General features: G+C 48.0%; 1 protein-coding gene across 2 annotated transcripts in view; it reads right to left on the bottom strand.

The window, feature by feature from the left end:
- Positions 1-18,210, bottom strand: part of LOC119951679 (transmembrane 9 superfamily member 2-like) — a 158,630-nt gene that overhangs the window by 48,879 nt on the left and 91,541 nt on the right. For both annotated transcript variants that reach the window (XM_038774902.1, XM_038774903.1), the window contains exons 10-11: positions 12,759-12,891; positions 7,813-7,932 (exon numbers count right to left, since the gene is read on the bottom strand). In XM_038774902.1, the coding sequence (XP_038630830.1) occupies positions 7,813-7,932; positions 12,759-12,891 (253 nt within the window). The remainder of the gene's footprint in view (positions 1-7,812; positions 7,933-12,758; positions 12,892-18,210) is intronic.

Here is an 18,210-nt window from a genome sequence, read left to right as displayed (position 1 = left end):
TACAGTGGTGGAAGGGAGTTTCCGTTATTTGGGAATTTAGGTGGCACGGGGATGGGAGCAGTTACATAAATTAAATTTGACCCAGCTAGTTGGAGGTGGGACATGCTCCCGTTGTCATTGGCGGGGAGGGTACAAACCGTAAAACGACGGTCCTCCCGAGGTTTGTGTTTGTTTTCCAGTGCCTCCCCATTTTCAGACCAAAGGTCTTTTTTATGCGGGTGAAGAGGGTGATAGCTGGTTTTGTGTGGGCGGGTAAAACCCCGCAAGTAAAGAACGTGCTGCTGGAGCGAAGCCGAACTTTAGTAATTACTACTGGACTGCAAATATAGCCATGATCAGGAAGTGGGTGGGAAAGGGGAACGAGTAGAGGCACCACCATGTAAGAGCACAAGTTTGGGGCATTGGTAACGGCTCTCTGCCATTCTCACCGGCCCGGTACTGACGGCCCCGAGAGTGTGGGGACAATGGCGGAAGCATATGGGAGTGGAGGGAGCGCCAGTGTGGACTCCAATCTGTAGTAATCACCAGTTTGTCCCGGGGACACTAGATGGGGGGTTTCAGGGTGGCAGATAGCAGGGATTGAGTGGCTGGGGGATCTATTTATTGATGGGAGCTTTCCATGTTTAGAGGATTTGGAGGAGGAGTTTGAATTGCCAGAAGGGAATGGGTTTCGATATCTGAAGATAAGGGAGTTTGCGCGAAGGCAAGTTGCGACCATTCGCTTCTACTGCCACAGGGAATACAGGACAAGGTAGTTTTTAAAACGGGAGCCAGGAGGGGAAGGTTTCTGATATCAATAAAGAATTCATGGAGTGGGAGGAAACTCAGATAGGTGAGCTAAAGCGTAAATGGGAAGAGCTGGGAGGGGAGGTAGAGGCGGGTCTGTGGGAGGATGCTCTGAGCAGAGTCAACACATCATCATGTGCCAGGCTCAGCCTGATACAATTCAAGGTTGTTCACCGGGCACACATGACGGTGTCCCGGTTGAGCAAACGTTTTGAGATAGAGGACGTGTGTGAGGTGTGCGGGAGGACCAGCAAACTATTTCCATATGTTTTGGGCATGCCCGAACCTTAAGGGATACTTGCAGGGATTTGCCGATGTAATTCTAAAAACAAAGGTGGCGCCGAGTCCAGAGGTGGCGATTTTCGGAGTGTTGGAAGCTCCGGGGCTCCAGGGGGCAAGGGAGTCTGACGTTTTGGCCTTTGCCTCCTTGGTAGCCCGGAGATGGATCTTATTAGCGTGGAGGGACTCGAAGCCCCCAAAATCAGGGGGGTTGGGTCAGTGACATGGCTGGATTTCTCAGACTTCAGAAAGCCCCGAGAGGATCAACATTAGGGTCCGTCGGGGGGGGGGGGGGGGGGGGGGGGGGGGGGGGGGGGCACGACAATGGGAACTGGGGGTGTACGTTAGCACTGAACTATGTGTGCATTTTTATTTGTATTGTTTATTGTTATACAACCATCAATGCCTTAATAAAATGTTTTTTTTTTTAAATCCTTATTGGGGCAGCACAGTGGCGCAGTGGTTAGCACTGCTACTTCACGGCATCAAGGACCCGGTTTTGATCCCGGCTCTGGGTCAGTGTGTGTGGAGCTTGCACATTCTCCCCATATCTGCGTGGGTCTCACCGCCACAATCCAAAGATGTGTAGGGTAAGTGGATCGGCCACGCTAAATTAACCCTTAATTCAAAAAAATGAATTGGGGAAAGTTTCTTTCAATACATAAGAAACAAACGACAGGCCAAAGTAGACATGGGCCAATTCAAACTGATTCAGGAAGGCTAGTGATGGGAGACGAGGAAATGGCTGGAGAACTTAATAAGTACTTTGCGTCTGTCTTCACAGTGGAAGACATGAGTAATATCCCAAAAATTATAGAGGGTCAGGGGGCTGAGTTGAGTATGGTTGCCATTACAAAAGAGATGGTGCTAAAAAAGCTAAAAGGTCTTAAAATTGACAAATCTCCTGGCCCCGATGGGCTACACCCTAGAGTTCTGAGAGAGGTGGCTGAAGAAATAGCGGAAGCGTTGGTTGAGATCTTTCAAAAATCACTGGAGTCAGGGAAAGTCCCGGACGATTGGAAGATCGCTGTTGTAACCCCCTTGTTCAAGAAAGGATCAAGACAAAAGATGGAAAATTATAGGCCAATTAGCCTAACCTCGGTTGTTGGTAAAATTCTAGAATCGATCGTTAAGGATGAGATTTCTAAATTCTTGGAAGAGCAGGGTCGGATTAGAACAAGTCAACATGGATTTAGTAAGGGGAGGTCGTGCCTGACGAACCTGTTAGAATTCTTTGAGGAGGTGACAAGTAGGTTAGACCAGGGAAACCCAGTGGACGTGGTCTATCTGGATTTCCAAAAGGCCTTTGATAAGGTGCCACACAGGAGGCTGCTGAGTAAGGTGAGGGCCCATGGTGTTCGAGGTGAGCTACTGGCATGGGTTGAGGATTGGCTGTCTGACAGAAGGCAGAGAGTTGGGATAAAAGGTTCTTTTTCGGAATGGCAGCCGGTGACCAGCGGTGTCCCACAGGGTTCAGTGTTGGGGCCGCAGCTGTTCACCATATATATTAATGATCTGGATGAAGGGACTGGGGGCATTCTAGCGAAGTTTGCCGATGATACGAAGTTAGGTGGTCAGGCAGGTAGTGCTGAGGAAGTGGGGAGGCTGCAGAAGGATCTAGACAGTTTGGGAGAGTGGTGCAGGAAATGGCTGATGCAATTCAACGTGAGAAAATGTGAGGTCTTGCACTTTGGAAAAAAGAATCCAAGCATAGACTACTTTCTAAACGGTGAGAAAATTCATAATGCCAAAGTACAAAGGGATCTGGGAGTGCTAGTCGAGGATTCCCTAAAGGTAAACATGCAGGTTGAATCTGTGATTAAGAAAGCGAATGCAATGTTGTCATTTATCTCAAGAGGGTTGGAATATAAAAGCAGCGATGTGCTACTGAGCCTTTATAAGGCTCTGGTTAGGCCCCATTTGGAGTACTGTGTCCAGTTTTGGGCCCCACATCTCAGGAAGGACATACTGGCACTGGAGCGTGTCCAGCGGAGATTCACACGGATGATCCCTGGAATGGCGGGTCTAACATATGATGAACGGCTGAGGATCCTGGGATTGTATTCATTGGAGTTTAGAAGGTTAAGGGGAGATCTAATAGAAACTTACAAGATAATACATGGCTTAGAAAGGGTGGATGCAAAGAAACTGTTTCCGTTAGGCGAGGAGACGAGGACCCGTGGGCACAGCCTTAGAATTAGAGGCGGTAAATTCAGAACAGAAATGCGGAGACATTTCTTCAGCCAGAGAGTGGTGGGCCTGTGGAATTCATTGCCGCAGAGTGCAGTGGAGGCCGGGACGCTAAATGGCTTCAAGGCAGAGATAGATAAATTCTTGATGTCGCGAGGAATTAAGGGCTACGGGGAGAATGCTGGTAGGTGGAGTTGAAATGCCCATCAGCCATGATTGAATGGCGGAGTGGACTCGATGGGCCGAATGGCCTTACTTCCACTCCTATGTCTTATGGTCTTATGGTCTTATGGTACCCTAAATTTATATTTAAAAATCTTTATTGGGCTCCTATTGAGATAAGGACAGCTGCTGTCAGTATTGGGTACTCACATTTTTTTTTTTTTAAAAAGAGGATCTTCTAAACAAACCATGTGGATGTGCTCCTAAGTTTGTTTTTGCTCAAATCATTCACAAAGCAGAGAATAAGTTCATAGCATTAGCATGAAATAAGTTGGCCAAAGGTTCTTGTGGAGCAACGAAACAGTGGTGCATACCCGTAGGCCCAACGTTTCAATGCTCGACAATGCTATCCATATGTTTTACTTGCCTCATTACAACCCCGTGGTCATCAGAAGTTTACTTCTAGTTAAATTTATGTCGCAGAGTCTGCTTCCCATTTCCTTCAAAGCAAATCATAAGGCACTCAAGAGGCAAAAACACAATAAAAGACTAGGAATAGGAATTATAGTTACCTGGGGTGACCTGAGACATTGGGACCATTTCTATTGAATGGGGCCGGTTTAACTCACTTGGCTAGACACCTGGTTTGTGATGCAGAGTGAGGCCAGCAGCACGGGTTCAATTCCCGTACCGGCTGTAGTTATTCACGAAGGACCCCCCCTCCTCCCTCAACCTTGCACCTCGCACGAGGTGTGATGATCCTCAGGTTAAATCACCAACAATCAGCTCTCCCCCTCAGAGTAGAAAGCAGCCTATGGTCAACTGAGACTGTGCCAACGTTACCTTTTACTTCCATAAGAACATAAGAACTAGGAGCAGGAGTAGGCCATCTGGCCCCTCGAGCCTGCTCCGCCATTCAATGAGATCATGGCTGATCTTTTGTGGACTCAGCTCCACTTTCCGACCCGAACACCATAACCCTTAATCCCTTTATTCTTCAAAAACTATCTATCTTTACCTTAAAAACATTTAATGAAGGAGCATCAACTGCTTCACTGGGCAAGGAATTCCATAGATTCACAACCCTTTGGGTGAAGAAGTTCCTCCTAAACTCAGTCCTAAATCTACTTCCCCTTATTTTGAGGCTATGCCCCCTAGTTCTGCTTTCACCCGCCAGTGGAAACAACCTGCCCGCATCTATCCTATCGATTCCCTGCATAATTTTATATGTTTCTATAAGATCCCGTCTCATCCTTCTAAATTCCAACGAGTACAGTCCCAGTCTACTCAACCTCGCCTCATAATCCAACCCCTTCAGTATTGGGATTAACCCAGTGAATCTCCTCTGCACACCCTCCAGCGCCAGTACGACATTTCTCAGGTAAGGAGACCAAAACTGAACACAATACTCCAGGAGTGGCCTCACTAACACCGTATACAATCGCAGCATAACCTCTCTAGTCTTAAACTCCATCCCTCTAGCAATGAAGGACAAAATTCCATTTGCCTTCTTAATCACCTGTTGCATCTGTAAACCAACTTTTTGCGACTCATGCACTAGCACACCCAGGTCTCTCTGCACAGCAGCATGTTTTAATATTTTACCATTTAAATAATAATCCCTTTTGCTGTAATTCCTACCAAAATGGATACCCTCACATTTGTCAACATTGTATTCCATCTGCCAGACCCTAGCCCATTCATTTAACCGATCCAAATCCCTCTGCAGATTTCCAGTATCCTCTGCACTTTTTGCTTTACCACTCATCTTAGTGTCATCTGCAAACTTGGACACATTGCACTTGGTCCCAAACTCCAAATCATCTATATAAATTGTGAACAATTGTGGGCCCAACACGGATCCCTGAGGGACACCACTAGCTACTGATTGCCAACCAGAGAATCACCCATTAATCCCCACTCTTTGCTTTCTATTAATTAACCAATCCTCTATCCATGCTACTACTTTACCCTTAATGTCATGTATCTTTATCTCATGCAGCAACCTTTTGTGTACAGGGCACACCTCACGAGGGCAAGGATGAGCCGATTCTTTGAAGGGGTAGAAGATGTGTGTGAACGTTGCGGGGGGGGGGGGGGGGGGGGGGGGGGGGGGGGGGGGGGGGGGGGGGGGGCTAATCACGTTCCTATGTTTTGATCCTGTCCAAAGCTTGGGGAGTACTGGAAGGAGGTGTTTAGGGTAATTTCCAAGGTGGTGCATGTGAAGCTGGACCCGGGTCCCCGGGAGGCCATATTCGGGGTGTCGGATCAGCCAGGGTTGGAAACGGGTGCGGAGGCAGATATCATAGCCTGCGCCTCGTTGATCGCCCGAAGGCAGATCCTGCTGGGATGGAGAGCGGCGTCTCCACCCTGTGCCCTGGCGTGGCGAGGGGACCTGTTGGAATACTTGACCCTTGAGAAGGTTACATTCGAACTGAGGGGAAGCTCGGACGGGTTCTACAAGTCATGGGCACTATTTATTATGCACTTTCAAGAACTGGATAACATCGAACATTAGTTGGGCGGGGGGGGGGGGGGCTATGTATGTTGAAGATGGCTATGGGTAATCCCTGATTCCATTTTTGTCATTTGTTTATGTTAACATGCGGGCTGATGTCTGGGCATGGTGGGAGGATGGGATCGTTGTTACTGTTATGGGGTTTGAGATATTTGTTGTTGGTTATTGATTGTTGTTGGGTGTAAATTCGGGAGAAAAATTGTGAAAAAGGAGAATAAAAATATTTTTTTAAAAACCTTTTGTGTGGCACCTTGTCAAAGGCTTTCTGGAAATCTAAATATACCACATCCATTGGCTCTCCGTTATCTACTGCACTGGTAATGTCCTCAAAAAATTCCACTAAATTAGTTAGGCACGACCTGCCCTTTATGAACCCATGCTGCGTCAGCCCAATGGGACAATTTCCATCCAGATGCCTCGCTATTTCTTCATTGATGATAGATTCCAGCATCTTCCCTACTACCGAAGTTAAGCTCACTGGCCTATAATTACCAGCTTTCTGCCTACCTCCTTTTTTAAACAGTGGTGTCACGTTTGCTAATTTCCAATCCACCGGGACCACCCCAGAGTCTAGTGAATTTTGGTAAATTATCACTAGTGCATTTGCAATTTCCCTAGCCATCTCTTTTAGCACTCTGGGGGTGCATTCCATCAGGGCCAGAAGACTTGTCTACCTTTAGCCCCATTAGCTTACCCATCACTACCTCCTTAGTGATAACAATCATCTCAAGGTCCTCACCTGTCATAGCCTCATTTCTATCAGTCACTGGCATGTTATTTGTGTCTTCCACTGTGAAGACTGACCCAAAAAACCTGTTCAGTTCCTCAGCCATTTCTTCATCTCCCATTATTAAATCTCCCTTCTCATCCTCTAAAGGATCAATATTTACCTTAGCCACTCTTTTTTTGTTTAATATATTTGTGGAAACTTTTACTATCTGTTTTTATATTCTGAGCAAGTTTACTCATAATCTATCTCACTCTTCTTTATAGCTTTTTTAGTAGCTTTCTGTTGCCCCCTAAAGTTTTCCCAGTCCTCTAGTCTCCCACCAATCTTTGCCACTTTGTATGCTTTTTCCTTCAATTTGATACTCTCCCTTATTTCCTTAGATATCCACCGTCGATTTTCCCCCTTTCTACCGTCCTTCCTTTTTGTTGGTATAAACCTTTGCTGAGCACTGTGAAAAATCCCTTGGCAGGTTCTCCACTGTTCCTCAACTGTTTCACCGTAAAAGTCTTTGCTCCCAGTCTACCTTAGCTAGTTCTTCTCGCATCCCATTGTAATCTCCTTTGTTTAAGTACAAAACACTAGTGTTTGATTTTACCTTCTCACCCTCCATCTGTATTTTAAATTCACCATATTGTGATCGCTCCTTCCGAGAGGATCCATAACTATGAGATCCTTAATCAATCCTGTCTCATTGCACAGGACAAGAAGCAATGGGGAAGGGAAAGTTAACCCCCGTCTGCATAGGTCTCACCAAAAAGATGTGCAGGATAGATGAATTGGACACGCTAAATTGTCCCTTAATTGGAAAAACAAATTGGGTACTCTAAACTTATGGGGGCAAAAAAGTTTCTTTGAATGTCTTATCTCTTGCATTCCTATTCAAAATGAAACGAGGTTTCAAAAATGTAGGTGTGGAAGAAATTAATACAAATAAAGGAAACAAATCTGTTGACATAATAACTTATTCTTCCAATATGGATTTTAACACTACAGTACACGGTCATAGGTCACATACAGTAAATCTTATTCCAGTTGACTGATTGCAGAAATTTTGGCTTTGTAACATTATCTTGATCCCCGCTTGGTGATTGATTTAACATGATCCAATATAGTTAATAACAAAAAAATTGTACCATGTATCACTTACTCTTATACATTCTGGCAGAAACATATCCTGCAGGCGTTCCCAGCAAGACCCACAGAACAACAGCACAGGTCATCAATGCTCCTCGATTAGCAGGTGAAAGGAACCCAAGACAGGCAAGGACTGCACAACGGGAGGAAAAAGAAATGGATCGTCTTAGTATGCACAGCAAAATATCACTTTGCAGGTCTCAACTGAATGCACCTCATCATCAGTACCGCACACAATAAAGGCCGCCTTTTCTGTACTTTTCATAAGGTGTGAAGGAGCTTAACCTTTCTCCCCATACACATTCAACCTGAAGAATGCAGGTCAATATTAAACCTGTAGTTGAAATTAATTATCTCTATTATCTCATGTGTTTGCTTTGTGTGGCCTCTTGTTCCGCACTGTAACCAATCACTGTTTTGTCGATGTACCATTTGTCAATGTTTTCTGTTGGTTATTCTTGTGTCTGCTATGTACGTACTGTGTACGTTCCCTCGGCTGCAGAAAAATACTTTTCACTGTACTTTGGTACACGTGACAATAAATCAAATCAAATATTGTTAGATTTTCCCCTCTGCGTCATAAATCTTTTTTAAAATCGCTTCTCTGCCTTTTGGCTAAGATGAGTGTGAGGTCAGGTGTAATGCCTGGATTTGATATGTCTCTCTTGTGGGGACCATGAATTGGATTCAATTTGAATTAGTTTTCGGAGCAGGCAAGGATCTCGATTAGGCCCTGTCTACACTCTCAGCTCTGGCTTTGTAACTTTGATAAAGTAATTAAAAAATTTTTTTAAAGAAATACATCTTTTTAAAAATACAAACTCAAAACTTTTTGAAATCAGCTCACACTACAATTGCAGTGTGACTGTGAAATAATACATCCAGAAAACAGCGAGTTAGCCAATCATCTGATGCCTTTGTTTTGATGAGTGTTAGACATCTAGTTAGACGTTTCGCTGCTGCAGTATAAAGAGTCAAAAGGTTCTGCTGCTTTTCCACAAAACACCTTTAATTTCTTTCAACAGACTTTGCACAAAACTCTAACATCACATCACCTGACACAAGGGCCACCTGAAGCCCCTTTACATATCAGTGTCAATTATTGGATGCTGAACATATGAGACAACTAATTGGAATGTTTCTTAACCCATTACTTAACAGAGTCCCACCTGTAAAATTAACTCACTTGCGTCTGCAGAGGTTTTACCTCATCTGTTGTTCCCAGCATTATTTTTTTATTTTACAAGAAAGCAAAAGTCTGGTTTCAATTTTTTTTTTTTCAAAAAACTTTTATTTTCCCATATTCTCAGATTTAATAGTTTTATCTCTGAACAGCTCAACCCGAAACTTAGTTTTAACCTGAAACTTACAAAGACCATTTCTCTGGAGATCAACACGATTGGCTTCCTGGGCGAGCACATAACTGAGCCTCCTAATGTCCACAGGGAATACATCAAACTAACCATTGGCTGTCAGCTAACGAGGTACACCCATCCACACAAGGCTTCAAAATAAGATCCACGCATTTGTCCGAAATCCCGTCGTCTCAGCTGGAACACACTTCACACCCTACCAACTGCAACAGTCCCACCTCTCGATGGCACACCTCCTGTTGACTGCAAACTTGCCAAACAAAATGTGTACATGTGCCTGTTGAATATGCCGGGTGCTAATCTATTTCTTCTTTTTGTACTTACGGGTGGGGGGTGTTGGGACATGATTGCATTGGAGGGGGTGCAGAGAATATTCACCAGGATGTTGCTGGGATGGAAAATTTCAGATATGAGGAGACACTGGATAGGCTGGGTTTGTTTTCCCTGGAGCAGAAAAGGCTGAGGGGGGAATCTGATAGAGGTATTCAAAATTAGGAGGCATAGATAGGGTAAATCGTTTCCCCATGGCAGAGATGTCCAGGATCAGAGGGCAGAGGTTTAAGGTGAAAAATCAGTGGTTCAGAGGGGACCGGAGGAAACATTTTTTCACCCAGGGGGTGGTAGAAATATGGAATGCGCTGCCTGAGAGGGTGGTGGAGGCAGGTGCTCTCGCAACATTTAAGAAGCATCTCAACAAGACTTCCGGTGACGGGGAGTCACACATCAGGTGGCTCTCCTGCAGAATAGGCACTTTTGGCCAAATTTAGCCCGAAAATTCAGACTTATTCAACTCTTAAACAGAAACAGCAGAGAAGAAGCTCGACATACCAGCAAGCACTAGCTCAAGAGGCCACAGGAAAGCAAGAAGCGGTGGGAAAGGGCAGGAGCAGCAAGCGAGCGAGTTGGCGGACCCACGACGCGAGAGGACCCCGGCTACCCCGATGACCCGGATAAGCCGGAGAGGAATGGAAGACATTCCTAATCTGCTCCCCCACCATTTCTCTGGTTGTTCGTCCCTTCTCTCCACCTCCCCTTGGACCCCCTCCCCTCCTATTTGGTCACGAACAGGTCTTCGAAGAGGCTGATGAATTGTTTCAACGTGTGGTGGAGTCCTTCATCTGATCCCCTAACTGCATATTGTAGCTTTAGGAACACCGCTAGGTCGGAGAGCCAGTCTGAGGCTCGGGTGGTGCTGCCGACCTCCATCCAAGCAGAAGTCTCCGCCGGGCAAACAGGGAGGCAAAGGCCCCTCTCCCTATAAAAAGCTCTGGATGTTCCGATACCCCGAAGACCACCACTGAAGGGCATGGCCCCATCTTTGCCCCCAGCTTTCGGAACAAGGTCTCAAAGAAGGCGATCCAGAACCCGATGAGTTTGGGGCAGAGCCAGAATGTGTCATTGGCCGATCTCCTCTGCCACTGCTCGTTCCTATCCTCCACCTCCGGGAAGAGGACATTCATCCATCAAGGGCTCGGAGGTATACAGTCCCCGGTAAAGGTTTGCGATGGTCCTGTTGATCTCGTCTGGGGCTATTACTACCCCAGCACTCCCGCCATCTACCTGTGCTATCTCTCTTGAAGCAGCCTGTTTTCTTAGCTGGCATGCCAGCGGGAGGTCCCCCATGTCTGGTGGAGCTAGTTCACTGCTTTCCTAGTGCAGGTCAAATTCCACCTGTAGCATGTTCCTCTCCACCACCAGCTCCATGGCCAGGGCAGTGAGCATCGCCGATACACTTACAATATGGAGGTGATTAGCCGTTGCCTGGTCCCCCTTTTCTTCATTATTTCCCCCTTGATCATCGCCTTCAATGCATCCCAGACCGTGGAGGGTGAGACCTCCCCATTTTTGTTGCAGGCTAAATACCTATTGATGGCTTCTGACTAGGCGTCCTATCAGCGAGGAAGGCTGTGTCCAGCCTCTTGTGGGGGGGGCGCTGGGCCCAGCCCGTCTCCAACCTCACATCCATGATCCGGGATTACTATCGGGGAGTAGTTTGTTGCTACTACTCCAGGAAGCACCGATTTCCCTGTACGAAGAAGTCTATGCATGAATAGGCTTGGTGTACATGGGAGGTGAAGAACTCCTTCCCCCTCAGTGGTTGAAACTTGATGGGTCAACCACCAACCACCAACCCCCCCCCCCCCCCCCCCCCCCCCCCCCCCCCACCCCTTCCAGTGTCCCGCTAACCAATACATATCGTCCCCCTGCACCCGTCACCGTGCTTGCCACTGAAAATGCTACTTTTCTGGTAAATAGTATGGCCACCCCCCTCGCCCTTTTGTGTCCACCCTTTTGCTTTACGATGGGAAAAGGCTCTAGACATTTTCACCAGCCCGTTGAGTCCCCTCACAGGGTTTTCTCCCCCCCCCCCCCCCCCCCCCCCCCCCCCTTCCACATCCCAAGAACAATTACCCACTTCCCCGCTGGACCGTTAAAGTCCACGAGTTAATTGTCCTTTACTACTTCCTCCCAAGTTCGTTACTTTGGACAAACTAGTTTGCGCCTTCCGGCGAGTCAAAATCTTCATCCTGGAGTCTGTGGAGCCTCTCTCTCATTGCCCAGATCCCATGCCCACCGATCGCCCGATGATCCGCAGGTTATGCCCGCGGGAGCTGTTTTCTTGGTCAACAATGTTTCCCTTCACATCAACTTTCCACTTCAGTGCCTTCTGGATCATGATCAACCTTGCCATCTCGGCTTTGAGCGAGGCGATTCACTCCCTCAGTCTATGGTTTTTAGGTCCCTCACCGATGCCTCTTATGTCTCCAGTTTCCGCTCGAGCCAACGCTGTTGCTGACTCCATCACCGTCATGAGGTCCTCTTTCATCGCCACTGTGTTTCTGAAGTTTCATTGTGATGAACTCCATCATCACCTGGGTCAGCATTGCTGATCCCGTTGGGTCTGCCGTGCTCGGTTCTGGGACGCCATGCCGGTCTTCCTGCTCAGGGATTGGGGTTTTCCTCTCACTATTCCTTACACTATTCCCCTTACTATTTTTGCAGCCTGATTGCTGACTCGTCAGCATCTTGGTTGTTTAAGTAGTGGGATGGAGGGTTAAGTTGGGGAACTTTTTGCACTTCTGGCCGAGTTGGAAGTTCTAATCAGGAGTTCCTAGCAGAGAACCACCTTTTGTGCGACCCTTCGGCTCATGGCCGCCATTGGAAGTCTCCATTTGCCTTCTTAACCATCTTATCAACTTGTCCTGCTACCTTCAGGGATCTGTGGACATTTACTCTAAGGTCCCTCACTTTCTCTACACCTTTCATTATCCTCCCATTTATTGTGCAATCCTTTGCCTTATTTGGCCTCTTCAAAAGCATCAAGCTCGTTCTCTAAACATCACCACCTTGCAACCTTACAAACCTTTGAAAGCCTTGACAAACACTGTCATACCGTGGCTCAGTCATCACGAGTTCCTCCCCTTCCACTGTTTCTATTTACTGCCTTGAGACACTATATCTAAGATGTTAAATACATGCAATCTGCTATTTTCAGGAACTAGCCCAGAAACATTCAAAAACTTAAAAAACTAAATTAGCAATCAACTCAGTTTTGTATTTGTTCTCAGTATCAAACGATACTTACAAAGAGTGATGAACATCATTATGAAGATCTGTGTTCCCTGTCCAAGGAAAACAGACAAAAGCATTCCCTTCCTGGGAGGTCTAAAGACATCTCCATGCACCAACTTCCAACCAAATTCTTCTTGGGCATCCTCCTGTACAAAATTATAGTTAACATGCATCAGCGATGAGAGTAAACCCTCTCAGTGAATATGTAACACATTAGTCTACAAATAGGATGAATTAACAAAGGCGTGCTCTTCCTTCAAACACAAGACAATTGCATCAATTGAGAAGTTGCAGTGAAAATCCAGCCAAATCTGACTCTAAAGCAAAGTGCAATTCCATGAAGTCAGTCTCATGGTGGAATCCTACAACTTTAATGTTAGTGCAAAGCAGAAGATATTCTGATACCAGTGCCTGTAGTTCACTCAGAGCTGTCCTGAATAGGTTGGAAATAAGTTTATTAGTAAGTCAATTAATAAAAGTACATTAGAAAAATGAACGTATTGAAAGGGTTTTAAGAATGGAAAAGCAAACGCCCACAGCACACAATCCCACCAAGATGTAGCAGTAATCCAGGGAGTAGGGGATGCCAAACTTTGGTTCCAATAACCTGTCAGAGAATGAAAAACTTAAGTAGAATTCCACTATTTTCATTTTCTGGAATCAGTAGCAGTACAAGATTATGATGATTGTGGTTTAATGTAGATAAGACAAGAGTGTATAATACTGCATACTCAAACCTGGGGCAAAGTCAGGAATGTTAAGAACACAGGTTATAGATGTCAGGAGGGTGAGAGAAAGGAGTGAGTGTTAGGGAACCCAGGGAAGGCGGCACGGTGGCACAGTGGTTAGCACTGCTGCCTCACAGCAGCGAGGATGCGGGTTTGATCCTGGCCCCGGGTCATGGTCCGTGTGGAGTTTGCACGTTCTCGGACTTCCGATGGCGGCCACGGAAGAATAGGTCGCACATTTGATAGCTCCCGCCTGTGACTGACTTTTGGACCTTTTTACCCTGTTTATTCCGGATTTTATGGGATAAATTGGTGAAGAGTGAGAAAAAGGAGAAATCCCCCTCCGGTGTATGGAAAATTGGACCAGAAGTGGCCGTGTGAGAAGACAAAGTCCTATAAGGAAGACGCGTGAAGAGCTAGTAACGCGGGAAAGCATGGCGGAGAAGCAGGGCCGTGGGGAGATGGCACAGTGGTCGACGAAGCAGCTGGTCCAAGCTCAAGGGGACACGCTGGACCCTATTAAGGCTTCGATTGATCTTGTGCAGAATCAAGATACCCACAGAAGTGTGATCCAGGAGGTAGAGAAAAAGGTGTCCGAGCATGAGGAGTACATAACCATGCTGGAGACCAAGCTGGAGATGATGAACAACCGCCAGAAAAGAATGCAGAAGCTGGGGGACCTGGAGAACAGGTCCAGGAGGCAGAATCTTAGAATTGTCAGCCTCCCAGAAGGCAGTGAAGGGTCGGATGGGAAGACTTATGTGACGGACATGCTGGAGAAGTTGATGGGGGCTGAGGCGTTTCCTTGGCCTCTGGAAGTGGATAGAGCGGACAGAGCCCACGCAAAGAAGGCCCGAGTGAACGAGCGCCGAGGTGGTACGCTTTCACCATTTCCTGGACAAGGAACACGTTCTGCGGTGGTCCAAGAAGGAACGGAGCAGCAAATGGGAGAATTGTGAGCTGCGCATTTATCAGGACCTGGGCGCAGATCTGGCCAAGAGGCGAGCTGGGTTCGGCGGGGGGGGGGGGGGAGAGAAGCGGAGTGAACAATGGGGAGACTAATTGCTTGGTGCCAGGAGCGGGCGCTATCAAGCCAACATGGGTCAGCTGACTCTCAGAAGCACAGTGGAGGTGGGCAGGTGTTAAGCGGGAGCGTGACTTGGGGGGTTGGGTTTCTAGTGTTGTTGCTGGGGCCGGGGGGGGGGGGGCTGCTTTACTGACAGGGGAGGAACTGTTACTCGGGGACAAATGGGAGTTCAGGAGCGGCGACTGCTCTGTGCACTCTATCCACTGCCAGGGACCAAGGGAACGCCTCAGCCCCCATCAACTTCTCCAGCATGTCCGTCACGTAAGTCTTCCCATCCGATCCTTCACTGCCTTCTGGGAGGCCGACAATTCTAAGATTCTGCCTCCTGGACCTGTTCTCCAGGTCCCCCAGGGCTTGAGGAGGCGGAGGGCACGTGCTAGAGGCTGGCCTAAAAAGGGTGATGGCTAGTGGGGGGAGGGGGGGGGGGCTGGATTACTTGGAACGTCAGAGGGCTGAATGGGCCGGTCAAGAGGGCTCACGTGTTGGCACATTTGAGGGGGCTGAAGGCGGACATGGCAATGCTCAAGAGACACACCTAAAGGTTACAGACCAGATGAGATTGAGAAAGGGGTGGGTCAGCCAAGTATTCCACTCAGGGCTGGACTCAAAGATCAGGGGGTAGCGATCTTGATCAGCAAACGAGTGGCATTCGAGGCAGGGAGAATCGTGTCAGACAAGGGTGAGTGGGAAGCTGGAGGGTGGTATTCATGAACACATATGTTCTGAATTGGGACGATGTGGAATTTATGAGGCAGGTTTCAGGTAAGGTCCCAAACAGAGTCACATAACCTGATTATGGGAGGAGGAGGAGACTTTAACACAGTCATTGATCTGGAATTGGACCAGTCAAAATCTAGGACAGTGAGGAGGCCGGCTGCGGCAAAGGAATTGAAGGGGTTTATGGAACAGATGGGTGGAGTAGACCCATGGAGGTTTGCACAGCCAAGGGCGAAGGAGTTTTCCTTTTTTTCACAAGTCCACAAGGTACACTCTTGCATCGACTTTTTTGTTCTGAGCAGGGCGCTAATACCGGAGGTGGTGGATACGGAGTACTCGTCAATCGCAGTGTCAGATCATGCCCCACATTGGGTGGATCTACGGGTCAGTGTGAAGAGAGGGCAACGCCCGATGTGGAGACTGGATGTGGGTTGCTAGCGGACGAAGCAATCTGTGGGCGGCTTAACAAGTCCATCCAGAACTACCTGGAAACAAACGATACGGGGGAGGTCCCCGCAGCGACGGTTTGGGAAGCTCTGAAGGCAGTGGTCAGAGGGGAATTAATCTCAATACGGACCCACAGAGAAAAGGCGGAGCAGGCTGAGAGGGATAGGTTAGTGGAGGGGATACTCCAGGTGGACAGGAGATACTCGGAGGCCCCGGAAGCGGGGCTACTGAGGGAGCGGCGGAGGTTACAGACGGAGTCTGGGCTGTTGACCACAGGGAAAGCGGTGGAACAGTTGAGGAAGGGGGGCGATGAGTACGGGGAAAAGACAAGCAGAATGTTGGCGCACCAGCTCAGGAAAAGGGAGGCAACCAGGGAGATAAATAAAGTAGAGTAGAGGCAGGAATACTGACCTGAACCCAGCGGGGGTAAACAAGGTGTTTAATGACTTCTATAGTAAATTATATGAGTCGGAACCCCCGGCTGGGGTGATGGGGATGAGGCAGTTTTTGGATCAGTTGATGTTCCCGAGGGTAGATGGGGATCTGGTGGAAGGGCTGGGAGTCCCAATTGAGATTGAGGAAATAATCAAGGAACTGGAGGGCATGCAGTCAGGCAAGGCCTCGGGGCCTGATGGCTACCAGGTGGAATTCTATGAGAAGCTTTCAGAGATATTGAGCCCACTGCTGGCGAGGACATTTAATGAAGCAAGAGAGAAGGGAGTCCTCCACCCAACAATGTCGCAGGCTTCGATTTCATGATCTTGAAACGGGAGAAGGATCCGGAGCAATGCGGGTCATACAGGCTGATTTCTCTACTGAATGTGGATGCCAAACTGCTGGCTAAGATACTGGCCACAAGGATAGAGGACTGTGTCCCGGGGGTGATAGGGGAAGACCGGACGGGATTTGAAAAGGGCCTTGGCAACTCAAGGCCAATTTTCGAAGGATTTTAAATGTTATTATGATGCCCTCAGAAGGAGAGGAGGTGGAGGTGGTGGTAGCGATGGATGCGGAGAAGGCTTTTGATCGGGTGGAGTGGAATTATTTGTAGGAGGCGCTGGGAAGGTTTGGGTTTGGTGAGGGCTTTATTCACTGGGTGTGGTTGCTCTATCAGGCACCAGTAGCAAGTGTGCATACGAATGAGGTCAGGGTAGTTTAAACTACACCGAGGGCCGAGGCAAGGGTGCCTCCTCTCCCCATTATTGTTTGCTCTGGCCATAGAGCCATTGGCCATGGTGTTAACACCCTCTAGGAACTGCAAAGGATTGGTTCAGGGCGGGGGGTTGGAGCACCGGGTCGCGCTTTACGCAAATGACCTGCTCTTGTATATTTCAGACCCGTTGGAAGGGACGGGAGAAGTAATGCAAATCTTGGGGGAATTTGGCAATTTTTCGGGGTATAAATTCAACATGGGGAAAAGCGAGATGTTCACGATCCAGGCAAGAGGACAGAAGAGACATGAGAGAGCTGTCGCTTAAAATGGAAGGGAAGAGCTTTCGATATCTGGGAATCCAGGTGGCCCGGGAATGGGAGGCACTGCATTAGTTAAACCTATCCCGGTTGGGAGAACAAATGGAAGGGGACTTTAAGAGATGGGGCATGATCCCGCTACCACTGGCGGGGAGGGCACAGACCATGAAAATGATGTGCTCCCCAGATTTCGGTTTGTCTTTCAATGCCTCGCCATCTTCATCCCAAAGGCCTTTTTTAAGCAGGTGAATAAGGTTATTTTGGGCTTTGTGTGGGCGGGTAAAACCCCGCGAGTGAAGAAAGTGTTGCTCGAGCGGCTAGATGGTAGGTTCCGGAGTTGGCAAAGAGCAGGAATTAGGAGGATGGGGGATCTATTTATAGACGGGAGCTTTCCCAGCTTGAAAACCTTGGAGTATAAATTTGAGTTGCCAGCAAGGAACGAGTTTAGGTATTTGGAGGTGCGAGACTTCCTGAGAAAACAGGGTTCCGGCCTTTCCGCTGCTGCCGCCAAGGGGGATACAGGATGGAGTAGTTTCCAGTATCTGGGTGGAAGAGGAGATGGTATCGGATATTTACCAGGAGCTTTCGGAGGCGGAGGAAACTCTGGTGGAGGAGCTTAACGGCAAGTGGGAGGACGAGCTAGGAGGAGAGATAGAGGCGGGTCTATGGGCGGATGCCCTGAGGGTTAATACCTCCTCATCATGTGCCAGGCTCAGCCTGATACAATTTAAGGTAGTCCACTGGGCACACACGAGAGTGGCTAGGATGAGCACGGTTTTTCGGGGTAGAGGATAGGTGTGCGAGGTGTGTGGGAAGCCCAGCAAATCATGTCCACATGTCCGAAGCTTAAAGGGTTTTGGCAGGGTTTCACTAAGGCAATGTCCACGGTGCTAAAAACACAGGTAGTGCCAAGTCCGGAGGTAGCGATCTTTGGAGTGTCAGAAGAGCCGGGAGTTCAGGGGGCGAAAGAGGCTGACGTCTTGGCCTTCTCCTCCCTGGTAGCCCAGAGACGGTTC

This window comes from Scyliorhinus canicula, chromosome 17 (genome assembly GCF_902713615.1).
Source record: "Scyliorhinus canicula chromosome 17, sScyCan1.1, whole genome shotgun sequence".
NCBI lineage: Eukaryota > Metazoa > Chordata > Chondrichthyes > Carcharhiniformes > Scyliorhinidae > Scyliorhinus > Scyliorhinus canicula.
Note: the sequence above shows the minus strand (reverse complement) of the source record. Positions and strands in the feature narration are given on the sequence as shown.